The sequence below is a fragment of the Biomphalaria glabrata genome, chromosome 11 (assembly GCF_947242115.1).
Source record: "Biomphalaria glabrata chromosome 11, xgBioGlab47.1, whole genome shotgun sequence".
Taxonomy (NCBI): domain Eukaryota; kingdom Metazoa; phylum Mollusca; class Gastropoda; family Planorbidae; genus Biomphalaria; species Biomphalaria glabrata.
In genome coordinates, this window is record NC_074721.1 from 11,708,524 (window position 1) to 11,726,010 (window position 17,487).

Here is a 17,487-nt window from a genome sequence, read left to right on the forward strand (position 1 = left end):
TCTGGAGGGGTTTTAAACTTTAAAAAAAAAGCCATCTGTAGGAGAGGGTTTAAACTCAAAACCCCCAAAATGGCTTGGTAACGCTCAAATAGTTTTAATGTGTAATTTGCTTTTTTATATTGAAGAAGTAGTTTTTTTTGCATCAAATCCCTCTGAAGGGGGGTTTGAACTCAAAACCCCATATGGCAACGCTCATAGCATTTTGAGTGCGTAATTTTCTTTTTTTTTTTTTACATTGAAGATGTTTTTTTTAGTTTCAAACCCCACTAGCGGGGGGGGGGGGGGTAAACTTAAAACCCCTTTAGCTACGCTCATAGATTTTAAATAGGCATTTTTTAGCTTCAAAATCCACTTGAAGGGAGTTTAAACTCAAAACCCCTTTGCCTACTTTCATAGAATTTTGAGTAATATCAAAGAGGAATTTTTTACTTCAAACCCCGCTTCAAAACCCATTTAGTTACGCTCATAACATCTTGAGTGCGTAATTAGCTTTTTTTTTATTGAATAGGTAATTTTTAGCTTCAAACCCTACTGAAGGAGGGGGGGGGGTAAACTCAAAACCCCTTCAAATGTGTAATTTGCTTTTTTTATATTGAAAAGGGGGTTTATCGTACATTTTGGTGGGGTTTTAAAATCAAAATGTTCCATAACTGTGCTCTTGGAATTTGGAGATTGTCGTTTGCATTTTTTTTTGGTTTTGTTTGATAGAAGAGGGGGATTTAACTGATAAAACCCCTTGTAGGGGGTTTTAAACTCAAACCCCCCTGGTAAGGGGTTTTAAACTCAAAAACCATTGGCTGTGCTGGGGCAAGTGATGGTTTAGTATTAAAATCTCACCTAAAATAAACAAAATCAAAGCAAAAAATCAGTCACTAAAGTCCGTAGGGGGGGGGGGAATTTCATTTGATATATATATATATATATATATATATATATATATATATATATCCGTTTTTTTAATCAATATAACCCTTACATTTTCACATTGTCTTTCTATAAATCGATTCTGTGATATCTTGTTTTTATTTCGTCATTGTTTTTTGTTTGTTTTGCTTCTTTTTGTGGATGTGTGAAAACTAATTGTCAGGATGTGACGTATTACACCGAGAACTCTAATGAAAAACACTCATAAGAAAGCTAAAAAGATTTTAGAAATAAAAAATCACCCTTTTGGTCAGGATTTTCTGATTTAACCATCACAAAAGAGATACAAGACACCGATAGCAAAGACACATACAAAATCTCTTTTGTCCCTCTGGCAATCAGATCATCAAGTAAAATAGAAACAATCTGATATAAACTTTGTCACTTGTAAATCAAGAGTGAGTCTTGTGTGAATGTATATTTTGGTTTTCTATAGTTATAATGTTTAGTTTGGTGTAATGCACAAATTGTAAGACAAATTTCCTAATAGATGATAAAAATTATCATTATTATTATCATTTATTTTTATTATTATTAATTATGAAGAAGAGGTTACTATCAATTCAGTATTATGCATAATATGTATTTTTAGTTTACATTAATGTATTATAGAACAGATTCTAAATCCGTAAATATTATTGATATTTAATGATGAATCGCCATACACAGATGTGTTAACTCTTGAGAGAAACCGTAATTAAGTCACTCCCCACACCTCTTTCAGTACTATTCCTCTTTAGCCTGACAAGATATAGAATAGGCAGCAAAAAAAAAAATCATCGATTTCCATATAGATCTAGAATTTAGTTTATGTATTTATAGATCTAAAACATGAAAGAGCTTGCACTAACTGGATTCCACTTACTCTGTGAACTATGTGCTTCTTTAAGTCCCATCTTCCTATGAATGATCTCTTTCTATCTCTCTCTCTCTTATTCCCTCACATCTTTTTTCCCCCCTTCCATGCGATCTTGTCTGCTATTTTGTTTTTCCTCTCTCTCAATCCTGGCACACGCAGCCCAACACAGCTAGCTGGCCAGCCAGTGTAGCCTCCTCCCTGCACGGCCTGTGCCTAAGTTGTTTTGTTTTGTTTTTTGTTGAGTTCTTTTTTCTCGGAATAGGAATGAGGATATTTACTAGTTGAGTTCTTGGCAGATTTACTTATAGATATAATTGTCGGATTAAACCATTCTAGTGTTTGTGCAGGAAAGGCTTCATGAGATGGCTTACACTTAGGATATAGCCGTGCGCATAACCTTCTTTGTTTTTTTGGTTTGCTTTTTCTCTGTAACACCAGGTTATGATACTATCAGCCCCGTTCTTTGGCAGTTGTGCTGAAATCTAGGTTTAGTTTACGTTCCAGAGCTGATGTGTGTTGTTAACCTTGCCTACGGCTACACACAGAGCCTACTTGGTGGATAGATAATTGGCACTCGTTGAACATGAAGCGGTCAGTTTGATTTCATTTCTATTTGCATGATGGCCTTGGTCTAAATATAGAAACTAAATCTAACCGTAGTGAGTGTTTCATTAGTCATGGATTGCATGTAAACAGATTCTCCCCCCCCCCCAATCCCCCGTTGTATGCCTTGTTGGAGTGTTTGCAGAGATAATTGGATTCACAGCGTTTATTGTTCTTGTATTTTTTGTGAATGGAATCCCATTATAGAGGGTCTAACTTTTATATGTTAATTACACTGACAGAGTCTAGATCTAGGCTCATGTACTATTAGATTTAAGTTTCGAAATAAGTGAGACGAAATCTACATTAAATCTCAGCTAGAACCCTAGTTTGAATAATTTGATTTACTTAAGCACCAGTGGTGTGCCGTGGAGGTTAGCACCGGGGACCAGTTTGGGGGTCTCGGGCAGGGACGGACTGAAACTATAACAATTGTTATTTATTAATGGGTAACGATAGATCTATTAAATTTACTCAGTATCTAAGTAAGAAAGTTTATGTTTATATCTTTGAGGCTTTCAGTATTTATTTACATTACTTACAGCAAATATTTCTGCACAAAATAGTGAAAATAATATCTGCAAATTCTACATAAAATAAAATGACAGATGTTATTATTGATTTTTCGACAAAGATCGCGTACAGCACCATGCGTAGTAGTGCTTGACAAAGTATCCATTACCTAACTTAGGTCTCTAGCGGCGCAGTCATTTTGCATCGACACGAGGCTTCAATCTGTTACACTTTGGTCTAAAATATTTGCTTAAAAATATACTGATCAGACTTGTAGTCCACAATCTTTTATTCTACGTATACATCTATAATTTCTATCGTTAGTAGTTAAACTTATAAAAAGAATCGAAATGAATGCTAGAAATTTGTTACTGATTTAAGTTTTAATTCCCATTCTCTAGATAATAACTATTTATCTCTTATTTAGATGTCACGTTATTATTTTCATTACTCTTTGCAAGTTGTATATAATTTTCGTTTTACGTTTTAATTAATAAAAATTAAGCAGTAGTTTCCTAAATAAATGTTTAGCTTTTACAGACCAAATGCGCTCAGAAAGTTTACTGTAGCGGGTAGTCAGTTCGAGCCTACGTTAATTTCAGCTATTAACAAGAAACATTGAGAAACAATGCAAAAGAAAATTGTATACAGCTAGGTCTATAAATACGATTGAGGTCATGGGCGGACTAGATGTTAAAACCGGCTCTGCTAGAAAGACCAAACAACAGGGCTCGCAGGTCTAACTCTCAAACGTTTTGTTTTAGTCGCTTTGCTTCCCGTGTTCTTGTTTCTGCACGTGTTTATATAGTTGAGTGCATGTGTGAGTCTGGTTCAGTTCACTTGTTTATAAATAGTTGTGTGCAAGTGTTTATGTAATTGTGTTCATGTGTGTCTGTAGTCGTGCGCATGCCGTGTATATAGTCATGTGCATGTAATGTAATAGCACTATGCATGTGACTGTGTAAAGCTAATTGCTTGAGTTGTGTTCATGTATAAATATAATTTGTGCATGTGTGAATACAATTGTGTGAGTGTGTGTATAAAGAGTCGTGAGCATTTCATTATTATTAGAAAGCTTATATCAACTCACTCTGTGTGTACACCTTTAATTCTCCGACACCCAACCTCGGATCAAGCGGAAATGTCGCACAATTATTTCTTTTTCATGCCAACGCAAGAATCAATTTAAAAATTAACCAACTATTTAATTAACTATTGGTAATTAATTATTTCGTTTGGTATCTCGATCAAGGGAAAGAAATTCTACTTGACTAAAGTGGTGGTATAAGCTGAATTATTTTCCAGTATAGGTCGCCGCTCTAAATTCAAGCAAACAATATAGCATTATATAGTGTTAAATATGGCCTACTAATAATAATACGCCTAATGGCACAGATTTATTGTTGTAGGTCTAGATCTATTTAAAAATTTAATTAAATGAATAATTTTCAAACTGATTGATAAAATAACACTACGTATTACGTTGTATGCTTTTGTTTTTTAAAGATGAATTTTTTATTCTTGTTTTTTTTATAGGCTAGTGTTTATTTAATGAATTAGTTTTTGTTAGTCCTTGGAATAGCAAACAGGTGCTCACTCATTTAAAGGAATTATTACCGCTCCTGGCTACTTAGAAATATAAAATTGTTATCACCTCTTCTGAAATTTACACTAGAGTGGCTACTCTCTGCACAGACAAACGACCACCATAGTAACCCATAAGTAACGTTTTATCTTACCATTTTGTTTTCACCTCCAAGAGGTTATCAACGGGTGTATGAGTCAGGATTTAAGTGAACGCCCTTGGATTGTATATAATTTACTTATCTTATCTTATATAATACAAACGTTACTTCAAAAAAGAAGATGATTACGTCCTACGCGTCATGCATTTAGTCATGCATATTAACCAATGACTTAAATTCTGCCAAGTCACTGGTTTTCCTGGCTAGCTCAGACAACCCATTCCATGCTCTAATAGCACTAGGGAAGATGGAGTATTTGTACACATTTGTCCTAACATATGGGACGAGGAATGTATCTATATCTTTGTGTCTTTCAGAGTATTTTATTAAGTTTTGTTTTTGTATTTGAAGATTATGGTTCAGTGTTTTATGTATAATTGCTACTTTACTTTTAAGTCTTCTATCCTGAAGGCTTTCTAAATTTAGTGATTTTTCTAAAGGTGTTACTCTAGTCAAATGTGAATATTCGTTTGTAATGAATCTCACTGCTCTATTTTGTGTCTGTTCCAGTTTTTTAATGTTTTCTTGAGTTGAGTGGTCCCAAACAGAGTATGCATATTCTATTATTGGCCTAACCAAGGTTAAATAAAATGTTAGTTTTAAAACTGACTTTTAAGGTACTCTCTTTCATTTATACCTGGTTTCAGTTCACCAGAAAGTTTTATTGTACACTATTAAGTGTAGAAAGTTGTATCAGTAGAGTATGAATAGAGTGACGCTGTAGATTTAGCTGGACCTATTAAACTTAAAGGCAAAGATTTTAAAGAATTTCTCAGTTTAAGAGCACATGAAGCTTAACTGACAGGGAAGCCAGAAAGGCTTTACGTTGATTTGTTATACGATTACCACCGAGCCAGACAAAGACTTGACATATTTGTGTGAGTGTGTGTGTGCGACATTAAATCACAACTGGGCACGTGTGTCATCTAAAACATTTCTCATCCCAGGACACACACTGGTCATGAACAGGAGTTTTACACACCAAGCATAAATCTACAATCTTTTGTTGTTGTGTTGTTTTTTACAACACATCTATTTAACTGGAAGGCCTACCTTCGTCGAACCTTCTGGATGGTCTAAGGGTGAAACCTGGACACGGATCTCCAAAACGGCTCTAATGTTTTTCCTAGAAATTGACAGTTGCTGTATATCTTTGGGGAAAAAAAGACTAGCTCGTTGGCCAGATTGGGAAAACTCGGGTTTAACCGTTATGATTTTTAAAGTGTACAAAGAGAGAGAACTAGAAAACATTTATCTTGAACGAATGATATGTTTTCGGATATTTCAGCATTCATTCAAGAGTTTAATAAATTAAAGTTCTTTTTTTTTTTTAAAGCTAACATTAATTAGTTTCTAAGGGAAAAAATGCTTTATAAGTTGTATCAAGAAGGTATTGTCTTTTTAAAATAGGTTGTTTTTTTATGTTTGTCTTGTATTAATACATAGTTTATATTTGTAAAACATACTTGAAATCTTTCTTTTCTATTTTATTACACACATTTCATTCTAATTTCTCCAAGTATCAAATTGAGCGCTAGTGCTTATTATTAGTGGTTTTTCGACAGTCAAGCATTTCTCATCGCCGCTTAATGAAGGAAACCAAACTTTGAGACACTCTGCAAATTAAAATGTGCTTAACTCTTTCTCTCCGTAATTGATTTCATGTTCCAATGGAATTATTCATTTTGTTCATTTGTGTTTCACTCCCCTGTTAGGATTAAACTTCAATACCGTTTGGGTATGTAATCAGAAAATGGTATATTAGGTATGTCACGTCCCTGGTGACACCTCATTGTTCACAGAATGAGGACAGTGACCTATCTCATATCAGGTCAGCGCACTCACGCTTAAATGCCAGAAAGATGCCGATTAAAACTTAGATCAAGGCTACAGCAGGGAAACATAATTAACGTAGGTTAAATTACAAAAACAATTAAAAGGAAAATAAATGTAAACGAGTCAAGGAGTCAAGGATGGGCATTGAGAGTGTCATGGTTCTTTATTCTAAGGAGAGATATAGAAGGAGGAGGAGTAGCTTGGAATGAGAGAGAGAGAGAGAGAGAGAGAGAGAGAGAGCTAGAAAGTTAGACTTAGAAGTCGCTAGTTTCAAAAGTAAATAGTTACTCATTTTTTTAATCATCATTTACTGAATCCTGTATCTGCTTTATACATCTTTGTACATACATTTTGTTTCAAGTTCAAGTTTAAATTAATTAAAAGCATATCAACAATTTGTTACTTCATTTATTATTAAAGTGTTTGAACCAGATTTACGGCACCTTCGAATCCGCATGTGTCACAAGTCTATATCATCAAGATCATCAAATCAAACAAACATAATAACACGTGACAATGTATATATCTATAGAAGAATGTGTGCTCTTTTTAGATATACAAATTAAAGTTTATCAAACCAAAAATTGATGTTGGTATCATCAGTTAGGAGCGAAATAGTTAAGGTGTTCCCCAACAGTTTTAACCCCTTTCCAACTGCACATTTTTATCAATTTGGAAGAATTGTGACAGGTGGTGAAAATGTGACGTGTGTTTGGCGCGTTTAATGTCTAGGGGATGATTATTTTTAAAGCTATCACACACCAACCTATCAGCATATGAATCGGGAGCAGGCACGCAACGAGACAAGCAATGAAAGATAGATACAAAAGTTAAAAATGAAGAATATTTATTTACATAAATATACATTTAAGAATAAAAGGGGGGAGGGTTTGCAGCTATCTCTAAATAATACTAGATTTAATCATCACTCTTGCATTTAATGAGGGAGTATGTCACTTTGTCCTCTGACTTAGCTGGTTGTCCTGTTGATGCCGTGGCTGGGCTGTGATCCTGGCTTGAGGTTCTGCAGCTGGAGGTGGCGCTCTAGCGGATAGAGGGACGCCGGTGATATAGTTCTTGTGGAGTTTCAATCCCAAAATCTAATATCTGTAGTGGGCACAGTAGGGCGGGTGGCCGGCTACCGTGGGCACACGTGTACTGCGGGCAGAGCGGATCTGCCTGGGCAGCGTAGTGAACAGGATATGTCCAGTGAGTTGCAGAGGGTTGGCGTAGCTATGACGTCTCGCACAGATCTGAATCTATAGGGACGTCGCACCTAATAGCTCGGCAGGTGGGCTGTCGAATAGGCGGGCAATGCCGATAGCGCCAAGTAATAGAGTTGAGTAGATCTCGGTAGGCAAAGGCAGTGCTGAATAGCACTAAGCACATACAGAGGCAGGTCAGTGAGCTAGTGCAGTGCTGAATAGCACTAAGCACAAAGATAGTAGGTGATTCTTGATATCAAACAAATAGGCAGGTAAATAGGCAGACACCTGAGGGAGGCTGCGGATAAATAAAGACAAGTTAGGACATGTCTCTCATGCATCTTATCGATGCCCTCGACTGAGGTGCATTCGTCAGATTGGTAAAATTGCTTTAGAGCACCATGGGGAGATGATGACAAATGGGATTTGGAAAATAGATGGCTGATAGTAGCAATATAAAAAGGTACATAAAAGGGGAAAGTAATAATATAAACATATACATAGAAGGGGAAATAATAATCTCAAATAAACAACACAGGTGGATAGAGAAAGAAAGGGGGGGTGAATTGGGCGGTGGTCAGCGACCCTGACGGTATGTTTACATATGACCGTCGATCGAGAACAATGGAGCGCGCTTGAATGGAGAGGGTGTCCGTTCAAGCGGCGCGACTCTCATTAGAGTAAAATGAGTAAAGGGGAGATAATTCATAACTCTTTTCTAGACGCAGTATTAGTGCGCTAGTAAAATTATCAAGGCGGTCAACCGAGATAAAGGAAATAAAATAAGATGTACAAATATATACATGGTTGCATCAACGATCAATTGAGCAACGTAGCATTAATAGATTAATGCAATACATAAATAAATACATAGGACATGTTTATGTTTTCTACTTACGCCAGTGAGAAATACACAATGCACTAATTAAATATAAATGAACTAAGCAAAATACACATGATAATTTCCAATGGAAATAGCACAAAAGTAATTAAGATGGAACTTGTGATTAAGTTCGGCTTACCACCAGGTATTCCTCTAGGAGTAAAATAGTATGAAGTAGTCCAGACTCGATAGCTCAGCTCGAATGAGAAATGAAAGAGAGTCTGGCCTGATTTAATTCACTTTATATAAAGGCCTGGAACAGGGGCGGAAACAGGAAACGTCCCAAGCCAGGAACTTATCTTACACGTGGGTGAAGTCCGACAAGAGTCGCACCTTGGAGTATCACGCGGTGTGTTGACCCGAGTAATCTCTTAGATCAAAGAGAGTCGTGGGAGAAGAAGGGGGGGGGGGAAGAGTGAACTACATTCCACCCAAGGGGGGTGTCAACTGCGGCGGACATCCGCGGATAAGACTAAAGAGATTATCTTTCCCCGATCAAGGGCAGATAAATGAAAGGACTGGCCTAGTTTTCTCCAAGGTGGTGGACTAAGTCTAGCCTGGTAGAGAGGAAAAGGTGGGGCAGGTGAAGAAATTGGAGGTAGGATGGGGAAATAATTAAAATAAAATAAATAAATAATGAAAAATAATAATTAATGCTGTGATAAATTTGAGTGACTCTGACAGCGAGTTTTTGACTTGTCACAAGAATAAGAATGTTTTTTTTTTATTAAATATGCATAAATCTAAATATTAAATAAATCAGACAATTAACTATAATTGTGTGGTTGATGGCGTGGCATTTTACCACTGGACCGAATTCTCCATGAATGAGTTAAATACTAACCAGCGTGGTCGAGAGACTAAGTGAGTTGAACTTAGCTTGGCTTGGCTACCTATGAAGTGGGCTCGAGGTTCGACACCCGACTCGGGCCGAGTTGTGTTTTACTGAGCGCCTAAAGGCAGCACGGAAAAACCTTCTCCTAGATACCCCCTCCCCCCCTGGTCCACAACTGAGTGGGACCAAAGCGCTCTGAGCATGCTATAAGCATGAAAGTAGCGCTATATAAAAGCCATAATTTAATTTAATTTTTAATTTAACCATGAGAGTTATACCAGCAGCGTTCGTTGTGCAACAGCAGCCTCTTCTGCATGGGAGGTAAGAGGGATGACTCACTCAATTCATAAACCATGCGTTGTTGTGTAGCTTTTGTGTGTGTTGTTCTACATCCTGGGCATCCTTTGTCATTTGTCAAATTTCCCAGCTGCCCCTGAAATGTAAAGGAAACGATTTTATATTAACATATTTTTTTCCCCACATTTTCTGCATCTGTTATTTACAATTAATATGAGAGATATCTCGCGTAATCGGCAGGTTAGAACCAAATGATCTTAAAACCATTTAGTCATCACCTTATTAAACGTGAAGTCATAAAATTATATTTTTAAAAATGTATCATAGTTTCCAAAAAAATTAGTTTCGTTTCCAAATAATTTTACAATTGTCTGCTTCCTTAAGATTTGTATTTATATTTCTTTAAGATTTAAAGAGGGGGGGGGGGGGCGTTTAAACTTTGATCATCGTTACATTACTATAACTCTGGATATTATTACTGTTCTAATCATAGTTTCAAAGAAAGAATACTTATTTCACATTTTCCTAGCACATGGAATAAGAAATGTTCATTTATTTATTTTTTGTCTGATTTTTATTAGGTTGTGTTACTTTTTTTTAATCTTGTTTTTTACCTGTCGTTGAGTTGTAGCTGTAGGCGTAATGTGTCTAAACTGATAAAACATCAAATAACTTGATGAACTTCCTTGTTGTGACAGGTGGGGAAATGTGACGTGTGTTTGGCGCGTTAAATGTCTAGGGGATGATTATTTTTAAAGCTATCACACACCAACCTATCAGCATATGAATCGGGAGCAGACACGCAACGAGACAAGCAATGAAAGATAGATACAAAAGTTAAAAATGAAGAATATTTATTTACATAAATATACATATAAGAATAAAAGGGGGGAGGGTTTGCATCTATCTCTAAATAATACTAGATTTAATCATCACTCTTGCACTTAATAAGAGAGTATGTCACTTTGTCCTCTGACTTAGCTGGTTGTCCTGTTGATGTCGCAGCTGGCTGTGTCCTGGCTTGAGGTTCTGCAGCTGGAGGTGGCGCTCTAGCGGATAGAGGGACGCCGGTGATATAGTTCTTGTGGAGTTTTAATCCCAAAATCTAATATCTGTAGTGGGCACAGTAGGGCAGGTGGCCGGCTACCGTGGGCACAAGTGTACTGCGGGCAGAGCGGATCTGCCTGGGCAGTGTAGTGAACAGGATATGTCCAGTGAGTTGCAGAGGGTTGGCGTAGCTATGACGTCTCGCACAGATCTGAATCTATAGGGACGTCGCACCTAATAGCTCGGCAGGTGGGCGGTCGAATAGGCGGGCAATGCCGATAGCGCCAAGTAATAGAGTTGAGTAGATCTCAGTAGGCAAAGGCAGTGCTGAATAGCACTAAGCACATACATAGGCAGGTCAGTGAGCTAGTGCAGTGCTGAATAGCACTAAGCACAAAGATAGTAGGTGATTCTTGATATCAAACAAATAGACAGACACCTGAGGGAGGCTGCGGATAAATAAAGACAAGTTAGGACATGTCTCTTATGCATCTTATCGATGCCCTCGACTGAGGTGCATTCGTCAGATTGGTGAAATTGCTTTTGAGCACAAAAGGGGAGATGATGACAAATGGGGTTTGGAATAATAGATGGCTGATAGTAGCAATATAAAGATGTACATAAAAGGGAAAGTAATAATATAAAAATGTACATAGAAGGGGAAATAATAATCTCAAATAAGCAACACAGGTGGATAGAGAAAGAAAAAGGGGGGGTTGAATTGGGTAGTGGTCAGCGACCCTGACGGTATGTTTACATATGACCGTCGATCGAGAACAATGGAGCGCGCTTGAATGGAGAGGGTGTCCGTTCAAGCGGCGCGACTCTCATTAGAGTAAAATGAGTAAAGGGGAGATAATTCATAACTCTTTTCTAGACGCAGTATTAGTGCGCTAGTAAAATTATCAAGGCGGTCAACCGAGATAAAGGAAATAAAATAAGATGTACAAATATATACATGGTTGCATCAACGATCAATTGAGCAACGTAGCATTAATAGATTAATGCAATACATAAAATATACATTAGCCATGTTCATGTTTTCTACTTACGACAGTGAGAAATACACAATGCACTAATTAAATATAAATGAAATATTAAACTACACATGATAATATCCAGTGGAAATAGCACAAAAGTAATTAAGATGGAACTTGTGATTAAGTTCGGCTTACCACCTGGTATTCCTCTAGGAGTGAGAATAAATGATATAGTCCTGACTCGATAGCGGACACAGGAAATGTCCTAGGCTAAGAATTATCTTACACGTGGGTGAATTAGACTTGAGATGGGAGTCACACATTGGTATGTCGAGAGGCACTTTGACTCGAGTAATCTCCTAGATCAAAGAGAGACGTAGGAGAAGGTGGGAGGGGAGGAGTGACTTGCATTCCACACAAGGTGGTGTCCACTGCGGCTGTCAGACATCCTGCCGATAAGATCAAAGAGTCTGTGTGTATCTTTGCCCCGGTCAAGGGAAGATAAATCGAAAGACGTGGCCTAGCTATCTCCAATGTGGTCAACTAAGTCTAGCCTGGAGAGGAAACGGTGGTGCGGGTGAAGAATTTAGGGGTAGGATGGGGAAATAATTAAAATAAAATAAATAAATAATGAAAATAATAATTAATGCTGTGATAAATTTGAGTGACTCTGACAGCGAGTTTTTGACTTGTCACACTTGTGAACAATACTAACTGGAACTTTATTTGCAATATTGACAAAATCAAGTTAGTATGAGATCAAATAAATGTTTTGTTAAAATGTTTTACATAATGTTCCTTCAGATTTGAAGATAATTTACTTCCTAGTCCAAGCCTCCCGCAAGACGACTGGGGATGGGAGCGGGAAGGGTTTGAAACCTGGACCATCGATGAGTCCGAACGACGGTCCTGCGCGCAAGCTGCACGACCAAGCGGCCATCCGATGTAGTGGACTTTAGTACTAATGTTTCTTAACAAAACTCACTACAGCAACACAGCCTTTCATTCTTATGTTCTGGAGTCGTCTCCCCTAACTAAGACCAAATGACGACAATGCCATCTATGTTGCATCATTCACGACCAGTCGATGGCCTCTTCCCACCGTCACCATAGAAACACACACATACACACATTGCATAATTGGCCTTCCCTTTCATTGGACTAATGCCAGGAAGTCACACACACATGCATACAATGAGGACATGCTGCCTGAGTGGTTGGCTTCCGAACCGAGGGGTTCTGGTATTTTGAACTTCGGGACTTTTAGGACGCTCTGGGTCTACCAAGGGCTAATTGATACCTAACATGCGTCAAGGTCAAGCAATGGTAGTGCTGGTCACATGGCACTCTCGATAACCGTTAGCCACAGAACACATTGGTTTTCCACATTGGCCTTGGTAAATCGCAAGATTTGTATGGACTACCTTTAATTTTTATATGTATCATATGCCTACTGCTGGTTGACCTGAGGATTTTGTACAGCATACACTATTTAATACGTTTAAATCTTGTTTTAAAATTGGTGTGCATGTAACAGATTGACTTTTAGAAGTCCAAAATTAGATTTCGATACTGGCGACGATCAAACCGGATTTTCAATGACGCTTTTACGTTTTAAAATCTATTCGTGACTTGGTCCCTCCATTACCGACACTGTTATTATGGCTTCACGCGATATAAACCAACACTATTGTAATATGTAGTGGTTACCGTGTCCCATAGGTGTGACTGGCAACACCGTCCCAGACTCCCTGACTTACCAGGAAGGGATAACACAACAAACTGAGCAGGCTTGTGCGCTTTCGCTCTGGCAAAAATAAAAAAAACAAACAGAAATGGAAAAATGGTTTGAGTCCCTAAAAGCCCGATGAGACTGGGAGAACATGAAGCGACCTGACCGCGCCTCCCAGTGGGTGTGGGTGCCTAGGCCTTTGAAATCTATTATAGCACAGTGCTAGACTGTCCAGTTGGCTCATATTTAGCACGGCTCATGACAAACTTTGACTCACGGTACCCCAGCTGCGGGAAGGAAGAGAAAATCGTGTCTCGTATTCTCTTTGACTGCCCCAGACTTGCTGATCTCAAACTGGACAGGTCTAGGAAACCCAAAGTTTTGGACCCGGTGGTGACATACGTGCACTACGCAGCAGAGTTTCTTGGCAGGGCAAGCGAGGATCGGAACATATGAAGCCCTCATTCAATTTAAGTTTGATGATGATTCGTGTGAGACGAACAATAAAATTGTTTTTTAAATAGCCTTGTGTTGACGGAAGAATAGTGATCAACGTTATCCTTCGTGATAGCACGGAGAAAGGAGAGAAAAAAAAAAGATTGGGTCGCCAGTAGAAAAACTAATTAGACAACTCTTAAGGTTTGGAAATGCTTATGTTTATGTCCACACATACGGCCAGCTTTTGAATGAGACGAGTGGAGAACTTGTTGCCCCCCCCTACCCCCCCCCCCCCCCAAAGACACGTCGCTCCGCGAAGCAACTTATGTTTGATGGATGATCATCTCTCGAATACTTCATATGAACAACCAACAATTTGTTTTAAGCAACGAGAACCTCAATTAACTGTGTTCGCCAACATGTTTGCGCCTATCTTATAATAAAACACAATCTCTGTACACACTAGATTAACAAAAGAAAGGACATTACATTCAAGATGGGATGCACTCGCTGAGCCAGTAGAGTTTATCAGATCTTTCATTCACACCGAGGGTTTGTTTTTCTTTTCCATTGTAAACCGACTGCTGGAGACTCTGGGTTGAACATTAACTTTAAACGTGTGCAGGTTATTTGAAGACTGGGGAGCAATGGCCTGGGAGTGGGGGCGAGTCGCTGGCTTTAGTGTTGACGCCTCTGACAAGGCGTGGGCAAGGTTTTCCCTCATGCTCAATCATCGTCTGTTCTTGTCAGAATAAAAGAACATTTCAGAGTGAGGTGGTGGGGGGGGGGGGAGAGAGTTAGCGCCCCCCCCCCCACACACACACACACGAGAAAAGCCTCTTGACGAATTACAATAATACCATCCTCATGAAAATATTGAACACACAATACAATATATACTTAAATATACTATATATAATATTCTTATTAAAATGCAATTTCAATAGTAAAGTCACATTAGTGGATTGAACATGAAACTTATAAACTATATAGACGGATTTTTTTCGGACCCCGATATAAGCATTTCTCCCTTATTTATAGGTTCCCAAATATTCTCTACGTTTCTGGTCCCGAAAACCAATGATTTCCCCTTAGATTATCCACTCACGTAAACCAATGATTTCCCCTTAGATTATCCACTCACGTAAACCAATGATTTCCCCTTAGATTATCCACTCACGTAAACCAATGATTTCCCCTTAGATTATCCACTCACGTAAACCAATGATTTCCCCTTAGATTATCCACTCACGTAAATCACGTTTACACTTGAGAAACTAGAAGATCTACAGGCAATCCGATTCCACCACATTTTGTTGCGTGTTTAAAACAAAAGGTGCAAGGACTACTATATGTCTTCTGAAAGCGAACTCTTTAGTGTTTTAAAATTAAATATTCCAAAAATGTCTATAAGATATACAATAAGATATACACCCTTATCAAAACAATGCTAAATAGACGTATAAAGTATTTCTTGGGAATACTAATTACATTGCAAGAAACGTGGTTCTCTGAAACGGAAGTGTTACTTACTAACCGTTACAAAAGTTGATCTTTTGTTTAAAAAAAAACCAACGAGAACTGCTCAATTTACACTTAATTAAGATTTCATCAAAACTTAACAGACACTGGTTCCTGTCATTCTTCCGTTGAATGCATACAATACCTTTATTCATATTCAGAAATCCGACAAGCTGGACTGTATTCTTTCGGTTTGAGTGATTGCAAGCAATCATGCTTTCAATGTACACTTTGTATGAATGAAGACAGGATTGTTCTTATTGATATCAGCTGTAGTTCATAGCGTCGAGGAGGCGCGGTGGCTGAGTGGTAAAGCGTGTAGCTTCCGAACCGGGTTCGAACCTGGTGAAGACTGAAGTTTTTTAATTTTCGGATCTTAAGGGAACCTCTGAGTCCATCCAGGTCTAACGGGTACCTGACATTTGTCGGGGAAAGTAAAGGCGGTTGGTCGTTGTGCTGGCCACATGACACCCTCGTTAACCGTGGGCCACAAAAACAGATGTCCTTTACATCATCTGCCCCATAGATCGCAAGATCTGAAAGGGAGGATTTATAGCTTCTGGTGTCCACAAATACAAGTTTCCAATGGCTTTTACTAAACTGAAGGTTCGCTTACATCCTTTGCAACTACTTCTTTAATAGGTCACTGTTAGCATTTTCTATCTCACCTACACTAAAAACGCCATTGTAATCTGATTTCACGCTCATGTTAGTATTTTTTTTAAATATAGAAACCTGTCTTTTTTAGCTGCTTTGCTTTCAAACAGCCGACTCATATTGGTCGCTCTGAGTTTGTGTGAAAACACACACTCTCTTTTTGCATCGATGTGGCCCTTGCAACGAGTGTCAAAGTTTTAAATGCATCGCCATGCTGACAAAGATTGTGTACCACTGCACTATATCGTCTGTGTATCATGTAATGTGTGAGTACGACTTGCCCACAGGGGCCACCCTTGAGTTTGTCACAGAAACTCTCTCATTTATCTTTCTTTTTTTTTTTCAAGACTAGTACTGATGTCTATCTACACCCCATTATTGCATATTTTTTTTTTAAATCATGGCTTAAATTACACTCTTGCACCAAAAACATGTAATTATCTAATAACAATGATCAATTGTATTCATGTTTTTGTTATTTTAAACAACATAGCCAAGACATTGGTTAATGTCCTTGCGACGCGCGCATGTAGAGACGTGTATGTCTACTGCTGTCTGTCAACCAGAGGTTGGCGTTTCCCTAAATGCAATGGAAAAGGAGTGGAAATGGGGGGGGGGGGGGCACTGGTAGTTGCTGTGAATGAAGGTAAGATGAGGTTACTTGAAAACGTTTTGGAAGGCAAAGTCAACTGTTCTTAATAAGAGATTCTAATGTGCGTGTAGGGGGGGGGGTTTGAGTGTTATATTACTTCAACGTAGAACATCGAGTGGACGAGTTCTTATATCCTTGGCAACATGTCACGTCATTGTCATTGTTCTGTGGTTTCGACCTTTGGCATTTTGAAAACGAATATTTTCTGTTGTAGTTTTTAACTGAAATGCAAACATAAAACATATGGTTAAAATAGTAATTAAAATGTTGTAACATTTAGAAGAAAAAGTTTGAAAAGAAAAAAAAACAATTGAAAAGAATAGAACCACAGACATTTATTTTACCTAAACTGGACATTGACATCTCTAATACTACATAACAATGTCGTGAAAAACTTCAAAAAAGCTGAAAGAAGTCGTGGTTTTGTAATGTAGATAGGTTTTTAGGTAGGTTTTTTTTTTCAACCCTAACCTATGTAGCATACATTTTAAATGTTAAATGTTTAGATCTAGATCTATAATCAAACACTTTCGTCTCACTATTATTATTTTGCCATTTTTAGATACATTATGTCCAAAGATCTAGGAAATCAATCTATTTAAATGTATTAAAATCAACAGACTTATTTCGACCTAGGATTTTTGAAATGTCTATTTAGAATCCACAAAATGGTATTGTATTATTTCTAAATTTCTTCTTCTTCGTTCTCATTGTTATGTTGGAGTGTTCAGATGCCTAGACCAATACTTGAGATGAACTG

The 17,487-nt window shown here is 37.9% G+C and overlaps 1 protein-coding gene across 3 annotated transcripts in view; it reads left to right on the plus strand.

Annotated features, from left to right (window-relative positions):
• Positions 1–17,487, plus strand: part of LOC106054816 (uncharacterized) — a 90,552-nt gene that overhangs the window by 33,379 nt on the left and 39,686 nt on the right. Inside the window, exon 1 of one of the 3 annotated variants that reach the window (XM_013210858.2) lies at positions 2,036–2,374. The exons of the other annotated variants lie outside the window; for them this stretch is intronic. Coding sequence (XP_013066312.2) covers positions 2,367–2,374 — 8 coding nt within the window. The 5' untranslated portion in view covers positions 2,036–2,366. Of the gene's footprint in view, positions 1–2,035; positions 2,375–17,487 lie in introns of those variants that run through there. 3 annotated transcript variants of the gene reach the window in all.